This window comes from Osmerus eperlanus, chromosome 8, assembly GCF_963692335.1.
Source record: "Osmerus eperlanus chromosome 8, fOsmEpe2.1, whole genome shotgun sequence".
NCBI lineage: Eukaryota > Metazoa > Chordata > Actinopteri > Osmeriformes > Osmeridae > Osmerus > Osmerus eperlanus.
Window position 1 is genome coordinate 7,565,747 of NC_085025.1, and position 14,820 is coordinate 7,580,566.

Below are 14,820 nucleotides of genomic sequence, written 5' to 3' on the forward strand. Positions count from 1 at the left end.
GTATTGCGACAACTTTACCGCATACAAAAACAAAGTGAAGCATTTTCTTTTAACCGTTGGGCTGTCTCAGACCCCCCACATTGCGAAGGTTAAAAGAAAATTATTTTTATTTGTTTTTGTATTGGGTAAAATTGGGTAAACACAACGATGGTTCGTTATGAACCTTTAGGTCATGTGACCCGAAGGCAGCACGAGGGTTAAACAAAACCCCCACTGCTGTCAACCTGTTTGAATGGTTTTCGGCGGGACAGACAGCAGCACCATCTCGATTCACGGACATTTTCGGTATATTAACACATAATGTCAATTGGTTACTGGTGTGTTGTATCATGTATGTCTGATACTTTATTAACATGTATGTATTACATGAACTTATACATAACGCAATATTGTGAAGCAGAGCTAGAAATGGCTATGCTAGCTACCATACTGTACAAACCAAACAGTAGCCTAATGAGGACTATATTGTTCCACTTAACGTTTAACCTTAGACGGTTGAAGTAAATGGGTCTTGTTAAACGTTTTTTTTATTCATCAGCCCACTTACAATTTAGCCTACCACATTAACAACACTTATATTTGTAGTACTTGATGCAAGTTGAATCTAACCATTATCACCAGCAACTGCTCAATTTAAGACAAGAAAGGAGTTTGGTAAATAGAACAGAATAAACAAGGCAACCGACTGCATTCAATAAAACATTTTATTGTACAATATGTCCTGTGTTCTTCCACTCCTTTTGTTTGTAGTGATCCGGTGATCTTCTGGCTATGATACATGTACAGCTAGCTAGAGTAAAAGTGTTGCTTACGTAGACCTACAGTCTAGCTCCAACTGCATTTAGAATCTAACAAGCTTACGATAAACTTTAACTAAAGCTGGCTATATAAAATAATACTAACTAGAGAGGGTACAATTTCTGGGGAAATTGTAGGGTGTGTTTGCTTGCGTCGGTTGCACAGGGGTCCGTTTTTGGATGACATTTTTACAACTGATAGTTCTGTATATTTTATATAAAAATGCATACTTATTATTTATAAAGATTACATACAGTAGATTTAAAATATTTTTTTTGCTGCTCATTTACAACTGAAAATACGAGTGAAGTGTAGAATGAAATAGATGTCTTCTCATTTCCCCTGCAAGAGGCAGCCTCATCGTTGAATCAAAACGAATAAATTTGGCAGACCTGTGTAAAAATTGACCTAATCTCTATGACTTAAACGTCCTTTAAAGTTTTTCCCTTCTCGTGATATTTTAAGGCATTTAGCCTACTCATATTGCATTCATTCATGAATAAAGAACCCCCTTTGAAGATTATTCTACGACGTTACAGGCAGTAGAAGATGGAATCGCGATTCAAACAGTACCATCTGCTAACTGAAAATATGCCCCCAAAAACGTAAATAAGCTTGACATTTATTTAGTGGAAAATCGCTTTCATAAAAAGCTCACTGGTAGCGATCATTGTCAGTAACAACGCCAAGTGCGATATAGCCGTGTGGAGAAGCTGCCTTGGTAAATTGTAAAGTACAGTAGACTACTGCTGTGTTCGTCTTGGTAGCGATTGCGTTGGTTGAATTTGATTTAACGTTCCGTTGTACGGTTTAGCCTGACATTAATTATTTTCATGAACAGATTGACAAAGTTTAGGCAGAGAATAAGAGAAATGTAGCTAGAATCCACACCTCAAACAAGATAACCTAGACGCAAAACTGTACGTCCAATCCAAAATATAAGGATATTTTCCGAGACCCAAGACTCTGTCGAAACCAGAGATATTCTTTATATGTCTGTGCAGTCAGAAATACGACTCTACCTGCAGTTTCAAAAACGTGTTCCTTTTGCTTTCCTGGTGCTTGTTTGTTTGGTTGCCACGGTGATGGCGCAGCTGTGATAGCTAACGAGCTAGGCAGAGAGAAAAACGAACATTTACCTAGCATCCACACCTCAAACAAGTTGACCTAGACGCAAAACTATACGTCCAATCCAAAATATAAGGATATTTTCCGAGACCCAAGACTCTGCCGAAACCAGAGATGTCCTTTATATGTCTGTGCGGTCAGAAATACGACTATCGGCAGTTTCAAAATCTTGTTTCTTCCTGCTTTCTCTGACTGATTTTACTCACCTCTCCATTGAAGTTAGTGAGAGAATTTGAAAGGCTGCTCTCGCTTCAAGGCTCATAGCTGAAAATCTGTAAATGTGAGCTCTTTAGTAGTTACATTGGCTGAAAGAGGACAATTTTTCCTACATTTTAAGGTATAACTTGTGTCTAAGTTAAACTATATGAACGTTAGAGGAATTTGTTTGACAAATTAGTTGAATATCAGAAAAAGAGCAGCAAGCAGAGTGTGCCACTGCTTGCTGCTCATTCATAAAAATCAAGAAGGAGCAAACATTTTAATGTATTTCAAACTGTCATAATTCAAAATTGGCTGAACATTTGAAAAAGCTGAATCATTTGGGAATAGCTGAATGTCTTGTGAACATTTTAAAGGTTGAATGGTGTCTCTAGCTGAAAGTAAGCTGAAGTAGTTACGTTTGAAAGAGGAGGAAGCTTTTTAATGATTTGAAAGGATTTACCATTACTTTTAATGGGAGAATAATTTGCACAAAAACCTTAATGTCTTAAAAAGTATAAAAGTGAGAAATACCAAAAGTCATAGCCATCATCTCCTGAAGGAGCTGAACGTTTTGATACAAAAGTTGTAGGAATCGGTTAAAGTATGCAGAACGAGTTAAAGGCCAAAAAACGGCGGAAGAACTAAGAAGTTGAAAAACAATAGTGAGAATGCTGAACAGCATTCTCACAATAATAAATAAATATATATGTGAGAGAACAAAGGTTGTGCTCTCGCCGAAGGCTTGAGCACACCCAATAACAATTGATATGTGGTGGTCGAAATATGAAAAAATGCAGGATTTTCGTGAATTTACCAGCTAACTTGCTTCGGACCACTTAATTTGCAATTCATTGTTGCTAGCTCTACTAACTTGGCTAATAAGAGCTATATATAGAAGACTTACTTTGTATGCCAACGAACACCAATAATTAGAACTAATTTGACAGACTATAAGCCAACTGACTTCTGGTTATGATACACGTGCTCTCTAGGTAGCTTCAGTAAAAGTGTTGCTTATGTTACTAGCTAGACCTACAGTCTAGCTCTAACTGCGTTTCGAATCAAACAAGCTATAATCTTACGATACACTTTATCTAAAGCTAGCTATATGAAATACTACTAATAACAATTGATATGTGGTGGTAAAAATATGAAAAAATGAAGGATTTTCATCAATTTACCAGCTAACTTGCTTCGGAAACACTGAAAATGAATGGGGTTGAACGGTGGAAAATGCAATGTTTGGAACTACAGGTCGCATGTGACACGCTTTACTTCCGCATTCCTCGATAACAATGGGAGTCTATGGAAGTGTCGCAACTCTCTTTTTCTATGGCTCTGACCCTGACAAAACAGCAGCACTTGAAAATCCTCTTTGTTTGTCCTTGTCCATCATCCTGTCTTTCACCGTTGTTTTTCAACGAACGGGTGTAAACTATCTTCACAGGACAGCACCCCATTTCAACCAATCAGGAAGAAGAAAGGAGAATCTGGGTCAGCTGAATGTGTTTATATCTAAATGGTCCCTCACCTGGGAAATAAGGTGAGGGACAAAGAGAAAAAAAACGAAGAAAAAAAAACTGTGTGACAGAGAGATTGAAAGTAGAAAGAGAAAGTGAAAACAGAGTAAAAAGAAAAGTGGGGCTCATTTCCCTCCTACCCTGTAATCAGGGCAGGTAATGAGTCAGACATCACGCATAGCCAGCATGCACCTCCTTCACACCGCCAAAGACCTCCACTTACACCAGGCTGGTCATTAAGCTGCGACCGACATCACGTAACACAGCACCTTATAATGAAGGAAACATGCTGAGAGAGATGGAAAGTCTGCCTTCATATGCATTATGAGGTGGTTCTGGAGCACCAGCGCAGTCGCAATACACCTACCTGACCGGGATTTCTATGGCATTAAGGTGCCTCACAAAAGTAAACTATACTCATCAACAACTACACCTGTAGGCAGTGCTTCTAATGTACCACTGATGTCTTACAAATACACATAACTAATGTAGACGAGTGGGAAAATCTATAATACATTATTGATATGAGGCAGTTAGGTTGAAAAAGGTGAGTTGGGTAGAAGGGAGTGAATACTTTAGTAAGGCATTGTAACCTCCATGTTAAGATCTGGTTATATAATCACACAGGAACACACAGTGCCTGCAAAAAAACTGAGTGGTGAAGTAAGGAAGCTGAATCAGATCTAGGAGTTATTAAAAATAAAAGGGCAGTTAAATCTAAGTGGGAGTGTAGTGATTGACTATGACTCAATCCTTTGTCCCAGACACGCCAAAAGTCATGTATTGTACCAACAGTGATTACCTATTTTATACAGAGAATATTGGGGTGAATTGGGATTTTGGGGTGAGCTGTGGCTCTGGGGTGGGGTGAGGTTTTGGGGAAAATGTAGTTTTTGGGGTGAAGTGGGGTTGGGTTTAGGGCTGAGTACGACACTGAACTTATACAGAAGAAACCTGATCCATCTTGCATTTGTTGATTATGAAAGGAAATGCCAGGCTGGGATGGATAAAGGCCAGACAGGGGGAGTAGATTAGGTAAGTTATCACTCAGTCACAATCACACACATGCAGCTAAATGTCATCCTGGGATATACTGAAGGGCAAATGAGGGAAGATCATAGAATTCAAAACAGTCCAGACTCAACACACACCTATCTGCAGGCTTTCTTCCTTTTCCATCGCAGAAACTAAATCTCTGGAGGTTAATTCTGCAGGACTGATAATGAAAGAAATAGATGAAGAGGACAAGTGGGAGGGAGGGACAGATGGATGGATGTCACTCACTTGATTCCCTGTTCCTTGGTTTAGGAGTGAAGCTTGTCTTTTGTCTATGATGCCTCAAGCTGTTACCTTAAGTTCCCTCAGTCCCTGCCTCCCTCGGTCCCTGCCTCCCTCGGTCCCTGCCTCCCTCGGTCCCTGCCTCCCTCGGTCCCTGCCTCCCTCGGTCCCTGCCTCCCTCGGTCCCTGCCTCCCTCGGTCCCTGCCTCCCTCGGTCCCTGCCTCCCTCGGTCCCTGCCTCCCTCGGTCCCTACCTCCCTCGGTCCCTACCTCCCTCGGTCCCCGCCTCCCTCGGTCCCCACCTCCCTCGGTCCCCACCTCCCTCGGTCCCCGCCTCCCCCGGTCCCTGCCTCCCTCGGTCCCTCGCCTCATCACTACTCCCTTTCTTCACTGGGTCTTTTTAAACAGGACGAGAGACCAGAGGCCTGCATCATCAAACTTACTACAAAAATGTGTTGTGGGGTGCACTTCCAGAACATGGGGATGTAGGGGTAGGAGACTCACAGCGTATAGGGGGCTTGGGCATCATGGTGGAGATGTCTTGGGACCAGTAGAGGGGCACGGAGCCCCGGACCTGGACATAGGACGAATAGCTTCCCGCTCTGAACGACATCACAGAGGCGTCATGGATGATCTGCTCTGTCTCAACCTCATTGGCCACGTCGCCCTACACGGGGGAGGAGTCAGACAAGGAAGATGCATTTCAATCTTTTGTCCCACTTGATTTGGATTTTTTGTCTTGTCAATTAAATCCTATTTCCAATACACACAACCACATTTCTGCTGGTTTTCAATATATACATGAAGTCATAGCATGTGTGTTACATATAGCTGGGATGCCACGTACAGTAGGATCAGAGCACAGATTAATAATCTTTCCCAAAAAGCATGCATGTAAGCCAGAGACAGTGCCACCGAGGTAAAGACAAACCCACCTCTCTCTCTCTGTCTTTCTCTCTCCCACACACACACAGAGATGGGGACAGAGACATCATGTTACCCTCACTCAGTCTTCGCCCACCCCCCTAATCACGCTGTTGACAACTCACCCAACCAATTCCTCCTGCTCTGCCCCATCCCACCCCCCTCCCTCCCTCCCTCCCTCCAAATCTGACCATCCCCGCTCCACCCCTGCTGCTGCTATTATGAGGCACCGGGGGACAAGTGGGCCATGTTGCCATGGCAACGGCAGTGAATACCTGGCAGTTGGCTCCTCTTTTGAGGAAGCGAGTTCCGGCGAACTTGCTTGAGCGCCTGGCGATGAGCGTCACATGGACCGGCCTTCCATATATCAGGAGCTCTGTGGCCCAGGTTTAAGGAGGGACACACAATACACTGTACACACACACACACATGTACGCTCACAAGCACATAAAAACACGCTTACATTCACAGTGCCATGGTCACAGTTCACTCTTTTTCCAATTCCTAGAATCTTCTTAATAATCATTCTCATATCCCTCCATCTCTCTCTCTCACCACCCTTAGCACCTTTACCGATGATTCCTTCTCTACTTTACCTTTCCTGTCCTCTCGTTGCCTGACCCACTCCGTCCAACTTTTCTTTAACTTTTCTTACTTTGACTTTTCTAGTTTCTCTTTAACTTTCAATACACGATCAACCTTTTCTACCTTGTATTGTCTCTGCTCTTGCTTTGTCTTCCTGTCACCCTTCTGTCTCAGAAGAAACCCTGGTGACGGGAGCAAGGACTTCCAGGAATCTGATGAACCCCCATACAGCCCCCCTTCTCTGGGCCCCCCTTTCCCCATACAGACCCCCTTCTCTGGGCCCCCCTTTCCCCATACAGACCCCCTTCTCTGGGCCCCCCTTTCCCCATACAGACCCCCTTCTCTGGGCCCCCCTTTCCCCATACAGACCCCCTTCTCTGGGCCCCCCTTTCCCCATACAGACCCCCTTCTCTGGGCCCCCCTTTCCCCATACAGACCCCCTTCTCTGGGCCCCCCTTTCCCCATACAGACCCCCTTCTCTGGGCCCCCCTTTCCCCATACAGACCCCCTTCTCTGGGCCCCCCTTTCCCCATACAGACCCCCTTCTCTGGGCCCCCCTTTCCCCATACAGACCCCCTTCTCTGGGCCCCCCTTTCCCCATACAGACCCCCTTCTCTGGGCCCCCCTTTCCCCATACAGACCCCCTTCTCTGGGCCCCCCTTTCCCCATACAGACCCCCTTCTCTGGGCCCCCCTTTCCCCATACAGACCCCCTTCTCTGGGCCCCCCTTTCCCCATACAGACCCCCTTCTCTGGGCCCCCCTTTCCCCATACAGACCCCCTTCTCTGGGCCCCCCTTTCCCCATACAGACCCCCTTCTCTGAGGGGGAGACTCAATGTGGGCAGACAACAAGTGGTGTGTGCGCGTATGTGAGTTTGTGTGTGTGTGTGTGTGTGTGTGTAGGTGTTGTGCTTGTGAGAGAGTATGTGTATGTACAGTTGTGCGTGTGATCGAGAAAGTTTGTGAGTGCAAGCATGTACGTGTAGTATGTGCAATGCGTGTGTGTACGTAGGTCTAGGGGTGCGCGTGTGAGAGAGAGTGTGGGCTTGTGAGAGTGTGCGTATATCTGTATGTCTCCATCTCGTTGTCCCACTGAGACCTACAATGAACAACAGCGAAGGAGATCCCCCTGTTTTCTGCACACACACACACACACATCATGCCCGCCTGTATCTTTCTCATCTAAAACATAAACACGGCTTGTGATGAAATATGCAACCAGTTTCATCCCTCTCCTCCTCCTCCTCCTAGCAGATGGCCACACTGTGTAAACCTTGCACTGTTTACATAGCCGATAACCATTTCTTACTTGCCATCTTTTTATTGCTGTTCCACAACCAGTGGATAGAAACCTAATTGGTTAGCAGAGCCTTTGGTGGTTGTAGCACTGCACGTGTTGCATAGAGGTTGGTTCAGATAGGCTGTCTGACAATATCAGTGCTTTGAAGGTTTTTTCCTCAAATGCAAACTGAGAGGGCGACGGGTTCCTTTTGTTTGTTTTTTCCTTTAAAAACTGAAGGCCGACCCCCCCACACACACATTCAAACACGTGCTTGAAACGTTTGTTTGGTCTGGGGCCTCTCTTCCGTGAAGAGGAAAGGATACTGGACTGTCCACAGAAGCCGTGAATGATGTACATGAGCCAGTCGTGATGCACCACGTCCTTGACACACTCCAGGAGCTTGGCGTTCCACACATACTTGGCGTAGGGCTCGTTCTGAATCCCGTGGACCACTGACAGAGGAGGAGCAAACACACAACATTGATGAAAAGGTTCAACCGACAAGTTTAGGAGGGAGTTTCAGCACAGAGAAAGTGGGGCGGCGTGGGGGTGCAGAACCCTGGATCAAGGGGTGGGAGGAAGAAAGGATAAAGAATGAATTAAAGAAAGAGATTGCGTGCCTAACCTTGTGTGGGCAGACCCTCGTCCTCAAAGATGTCAAAGCTGTCCTGGCGGCTCTGCGTGTGCACTTCCTCCTCTGGCTCCGCCCCTGGGTCACATGGGCTCTTCAGCAGCGTCAGGTTGTATTGCAGCGAGTGGCTGAGGTCGTAGCTATAGCTAGAGGGTCAGACACACACACACACACACACACACACAGAGACAGACAGTAATGATGAGAGCGTTTGGTCTGAATGATTAGGCTGATAGACGGATGGATGGAAGGATCAGAGATTCATTGTTGAAAAGCTAAATATTTCAAATCAATTGGCCATTTTGTGGATCATTACCTGTTGCTAGGAGGACACGGTCAAAGGAAACAGAAGACACATGAAAGCAATAAGTGAACTATTATTGGACGTGGCAAGCACCTGGCAAGTCATGATTACATAAGATCAGGGACTTTCAGTTCAGGTTTACCTGCCTTTGGAGTATCATCAAAAAGACAAGAACAACTGGATACTTTAACTGTAGATTTGATTCCCTGTTTAATACAATTCTTGGTTTATTCAACCAAACATCCGAAACCCACAATTCCCCCCCTGAAATTAGGCAATGAATATAGTTCAGGTGGGGCCGTCACACCTGGGGTGTGGACATCACACCTATGTGGTGATGCTGCTGAGGGTTTGGAGAGAGAATCTTCTGTCTGCTAGATAAGACCAGCTCAAGTGTTGGCTGGCAGACAACCTTGTATCGAATTGTTCAAAGCAGAGACTTGTATAATATGATCAAATAAAAAACAGCTCACCTAAAGTAGAAGTTGCTAGAAAGGTCCACGTTTTGGAAGATCCTAACATATCTGCAAGATAGCAATGGAAGGGAGAAAGCACAGATGCTAGATGCTTCAACGTCATCATGAAAACCTCTTCAGATCGGGAAAAAAGCTGTGTTAATGAGTTCAATGTCATCGTTCCTGGCTGTCTCACTGGGTTACTAGGTCAGTGTTACCAAGAGGTCTTATGCAACAGGTGAGAATTAGAGAACAGATTGTGTGTGTGTGCATCCTTGACATCATATACCGACAGCACATAACAGTGTGTGAATGAGAAAGAAGCAGGGGGTAAAGGAGAGACTGAAACAGTGAACAACTCAAGGAAAGTAAAAGAAGGGGAGTGAGAGAGATACTGTACAGAAAGGTGTCTCTCCCACCTGGCCTCGTCAGGGTGGGTAACCCTGACTGAGTCGTTGGGGATGTGGATCATGCTGGTATCCTCGATCTTATAGATAGAGTGGCCGCCTATGTCAGCCATCTTCCTCCGTTTGGTGATCAGGACAATGTAATAGCCTTCCAGGAAGCGGACAAAGCCTGCAGAGACACATCAACACACCATGAATCCCCGGACCTCTCTTCTATACCAAATAACACGTACACACTTTCCTGTCCACTGCTTTCACTCAACACCTCCTCAGTTCTCTGAACTAGATTTGTATTAGCATTTAGCAAAGATAAAGAGTTTTCACATTTGATTGAGTGTGTGTGTGTGTGTGTGTCTCCATGCCATGGCCTCATGACATAATCAAAAACCTCAATTTCTAATGAATACTCCATTGAAAATCTCAGAGGTAATAAAAGAGACTAAATAATGAGATGCAGTTTATGCGTTTATATAACATTTGCTTTTCACACTCAAAGGTACTGCTGTTTTCCAAGAGAAATTGTGTCAAGGGGGCCAGAATTAGCATGACGCTCCTGTTCAAAGCCTTGGACCTTTTACATAACAGACACAACGACAGGCTGCGGAGGGCTGTGCTGCTCATGTAGGCTGTGGCTGCAACACACACCGTGGTTCCCAGACGCATCATCTCATCTGCTTCCCTGGTGAAATACCTTTGTCTGGAAATAGGTTGAGATACATTGAGCTTCAGAGACTATCTGTATCTTCTTAGCTAAATCAGAACATAGTATTATATCGTCCGCGGATACTGGTCTGGCTCCACTGACAGTCTAAAGCAGGACATGATATCCCCTCTGTCATAAACACCTCTCTGGCATTCTCACTAAGCTTTTGTCACAGCCTAGAGCTAGCACAACTGTAGCAGACTGAGCACACAGTGGCTAGGTAATGGAAGCCATATGTTACACATACATGTGTTTGGTCAGCCTAGCAGTAAAGGCACTGTGCATACATTGTACTGGTCTTGGACTGGGAGGGCGGAGATGACCTAGATTGCCTTCTATCATCATGTCACATTAAAGGGGCTCTATTAGACTTTTACAGCAGGACTGTGGAAGATCTAGCTTGACTCATGGGGCTGTGGAAAAGCTTGTGACCTAATTTCACTCAGCTGATTGTCCGTGATTATCAATGAAAGGACCTGAGAGTACAGGCCAACTGAGTAACCTTATATTACCTGACATGGCAAGCCTTGTCTTTTGTCCCCACATCAAAGATCAGTCTGGAAAGGTCTCTTACACTGCAACGGGTGAATTGGTGGTGACGTGGGGAAAATAGCACCGTGAAAGGGGGCCCAATTTAAAGATTGACAGAGACCGTCTGTGTCGCTGTGACCAACACCTCTAATAATCTGTCTGCACCACATACTTTAACTACCTGCAGCTGGTTAGGGTAATATCATGTACATGGTACCGAGAACAAAAACATAATTATCATTATGGCATTTTAGTGTGCTTGTGTGTGCGTGTGTGTGTGTGTGCGTGTCCTGCCTCTATGAATCCTGTTATCAGTCACACCAATTACCCTGCGTTTAGAACCATAAACGCAAGTCATGGCCAACAGATGAGGCTATGTCCAAGATGAAAGCTGAGCCACAGTCGTCATAACGGGTAACAGGAATTGTAACCCCCCCTACCCTCCTTTCCCTCTTCCACGCATGTTCTTTCTCTCTCTTTATGCATATTTTTTGTACACCGTGACCTTGATAACTCTGACATTTTTAACCAGACAGGATCACCCCTGCTGTCCTCATCACCAGAAGAGTACAAATCCATTTAGACAGAGGGACCGAACTAGTCTGACACTGACAGACAAATGAGATTCTAATACAAAAGACACATTTAGGAAGCAAAAATAGGTTAAACTCATCCTCCTTACTGTAATAATTCAAATGGGCTGCCATCAATTCCGATGGTAGGGTCATGTTTTATTAATGGATGAAATGGAAAGGGAGGCCAACTGTCTTTCAAAAAGCAAAAATATCCAAATTGGACAGGCGGTAGATTACGCAAAAGTAATTAGGTGAAGGCGGAACGACTGTGACAACATTGATTTGGCTACTCCATCCAAGAGGACTGTAAGAGAAGTAACGATGACATTGTCATTCTGGGCCCCTTGAAGACGGGTCCTATGGCAACCCAAGGATAGGCCAGGATAAAGTAACACAGTGCTTTATTGGCAGGCTGGAGATCTGCAGTTACTAGGGGGAAAAACACAGAGAAGCTTGCTCCTGAGGTCTTGCAGTTAGTTCTACTCTACATGGCCCGAACATGAGTTCAGACAGAGTTCCATATGCTATTCACAGAAAACACAGTATCTGCTTTCATGACAAGAAGCCCTACTTTGTATTGGGACCTTCAAACTCCATCCAAGAGCCTTTGCCTCAGTCTGACATGAGCCACCAATAATTAGCTACATTTAGACACAGGAAGCAGCTTTGGAAGTAGGTTCCAGACCTCCAGAACACATACCACAAACATCCCCTGACTGGCTGGTCATGGTTCCCACGGCAACCTGAAAGAAAGGGGGTGAGGGAAGTGGTTGCTTTCTTTCTTTCTTACCTACGATGCCGTAGGCAGACACAGCTCTGGAGAGGCCAGATGAGCCCTTCTGACCCATCTTGGGGCGGTTGCCAAGATCCAGTCGCCCTAGCAAATCCCTGACCTCCTGTTGACTGTACACGTGCTAGACCAGAGGGAGAGGGTGATCAGGTGTCAGCATCATATAGCAAGATAGCAAGATATATGACAGCTACCCTTATAGCATGTAATTTACAACTCTTAAATCTTGCTGACATCCTCCATACCACATGAAACTTTAAAAATGGGAATACAAGGACTTCACAACAATAGGGCTCAGGTCTCAAGGTAGCACACAAGTAAGGCTAACCATTACACAGAAAAGCTTGTAAAACATGTACAGTGGGGGAGGATGGCGGGGTGATGTTCTGGCACCCCCCCCCCTCCCCCCCCCCCCCCCCCCAGAATAAAATGTAAAGCGGAGGACGATAGATTTCTGGAGCAGTAATGATCACAGTGAGGAGAGCTGCAGTCTAACTGCTTCCATCATCTCAGCTGTCCCCAGCAGGGCTCTTAGGCCAGGGTGAGTGAAATTGCACAATTTACCTCAAGGCATCCTCTTCTGTGTTATGCAACAGTACTGGGGTAGTTCATGTGTGGATGGGGGTTGGTGGTTGGCTTTTGGGTTCCTGTGGCATCTCACCTTGTCATCGATAATCACAAGGTCCCGAGGTTCCGTGCGGTCAATTTTGAGAACACGATGTTTGGTCTGGGCGTGATTGCTCCCCACGAGAAAGTATCTCTGAAGTGAGCCGGTAAGATATGAACAGTAGACAAATGTGAGACAGAGATGCAAACAGAGACAGCTGTTTGGATGGGTGAGTTAATCATGGATGAGTAGGGACAGTGAGATGACAGTTTCAAACTAGAAAATCAATGACCAGAATGAACACTAATTGAAGACTGTTACATACAGAAAATAGTTTCTTCTGACACTACAGGCTTTTTTTTTTTATTAAAGAGAACATCTAACACACACCTCAGCATAATAGAGACCCTGTACTAATTGGCTCATAAGGAGAATACCTACAGAACATTATTTCTCTCTTTTTGGTGTGAGATTGGGTCTTTAACGTCCAGACATAACGTGTTTCAGACAAAACAGACTGGAACAAAGGCCTGTGTCATCCTGTTCTGCTACAAATCCTCATTGCATAAAGTCTTGATCTACTTTCTGAACATCTCTTAATCATCGACCAGCTGGAGCTGACATGGTACAGCCACTTTATGTCAATGCCAAGAAAATACATAAAAACGATACTTTAAAAGTTACTGTAATGCCGTTTGCTAGGTCTCTCTTTGGTTGTAAGTAACGTTAAATGCAAAACGTACAAAGAAAAACAACGTGACTAAAATGGCAGTGTAGTTAAACTGGCTTTTGTTTGCTCCTTTAGATCAAACATATGATATTGCATGAGAGCACGTAGAAACTGTATTCACGAGTTTCTTTAAAACAGGCAATATCTTAAATCTCATAATGACCGAATTCTCGATAGCAGCTACTATCGAGAATTCGGAAGTACGCTGCACAAATCTGGCAATTATTGTTCTACCTTGCTGCCATCTAGTGGCTTAGGCTGTACGCATTCCTTGAAGGAGTCAAAGCAGGCATAAACACTAGATGTTAACAATAATAGTAACTTTGTTATTAGTCGGGTGGTTAAGGAAAGAAAGAGGGTCATTTGACCCTGGTACGTAGCTAGACGAGTGTAAATTGCTTTTGCTGAGGAGTAAACTCTAGTGGAAAGGAACTAGCAATTTATATAATAATGGGACTTACAGCCCTGGTTTCGTACAGAACCAGCTTCTGCACCCCGCTGATGACCGCCGCCGTTAAAGGCATGATATATGGGTTGAAGTCGATGTTCTTGGTAGCCTACAACAAAACAGACTGATTTGGTGCACACGGTGGGCAAGAAGCTGCGTAGACTTCGTAGTGCGAAGACTAGAACATTTAGAACTGGAACAAAGGGAGATGAAAAAATACCATCAGCATGATATTTAGCAACGTTACTCGAATGGTAAATACGAAAGCAGGCACCGAACACAGTAGCATCACTAGCATTCATACTGCCCTGTAAACAGCCAGTCTTTTTGCTTACCAAATGTCGTCCAGTTAAGCAAGGCACGCAATAAAAATATCCACACAAAAAAAACTTTTAACGCGAAAAAGGTGCACTATCAATAAATTAAGTCATAGCATCTTAAACTCTCATTTGTTCCAGAATAGTTTGCACACACTGTATTTTGCTCTCATACACTTGTTACGATCAGGTGACTGTCATGAGGTCTGCTTGTTTAGGAAAACTGTGTAATGCTGCGTTGCACCCGGTGATTATATTCGCACCCGTTTTCAAAGTGCGTAGCGCATGGGACCACTCCACGGTGGAGTTGTAAGTTAAAAGCTAATGCATAACTATTTTGAACCCAACAGTTTTAAAGAAATATTTTCCAAATTTAGATCCTTGGTTGAGCCCCGCTTTATCACGTGACATTGGTTTTTGCTGATGTCCAAAGCCATTTGAGACGTACCAGTGGAATTCAGCTGGTACGGGTGCCCGCACAGTCAATAAGGTTTAATGCCCGAGGTATCGAAGACAATGTCAATTACATGTAAATTGAGCGTATGTGAAGGCCTATTACATTTTACGTCAGGAAACAAACCTATAGAAACGTAAAGGAGCGCTTGC

General features: G+C 44.4%; 1 protein-coding gene across 2 annotated transcripts in view; it reads right to left on the reverse strand.

Moving 5' to 3' along the window:
• The window catches only part of fig4a (FIG4 phosphoinositide 5-phosphatase a), a 35,136-nt gene extending 20,555 nt beyond the window's left edge, over positions 1-14,581 (reverse strand). Inside the window, exons 1-10 of one of the 2 annotated variants that reach the window (XM_062467561.1) lie at positions 14,233-14,581; positions 13,911-14,006; positions 12,774-12,872; positions 12,113-12,236; positions 9,526-9,682; positions 9,125-9,175; positions 8,342-8,493; positions 8,040-8,168; positions 6,125-6,225; positions 5,430-5,592 (exon numbers count right to left, since the gene is read on the reverse strand). In XM_062467561.1, the coding sequence (XP_062323545.1) occupies positions 5,430-5,592; positions 6,125-6,225; positions 8,040-8,168; positions 8,342-8,493; positions 9,125-9,175; positions 9,526-9,682; positions 12,113-12,236; positions 12,774-12,872; positions 13,911-13,973 (1,039 nt within the window). In that variant the 5' untranslated portion in view covers positions 13,974-14,006; positions 14,233-14,581. Of the gene's footprint in view, positions 1-5,429; positions 5,593-6,124; positions 6,226-8,039; positions 8,169-8,341; positions 8,494-9,124; positions 9,176-9,525; positions 9,683-12,112; positions 12,237-12,773; positions 12,873-13,910; positions 14,091-14,232 lie in introns of both variants that reach the window. The other variant, XM_062467560.1, reaches the window with a different exon arrangement.
• Positions 14,582-14,820: the final 239 nt, after the last annotated feature.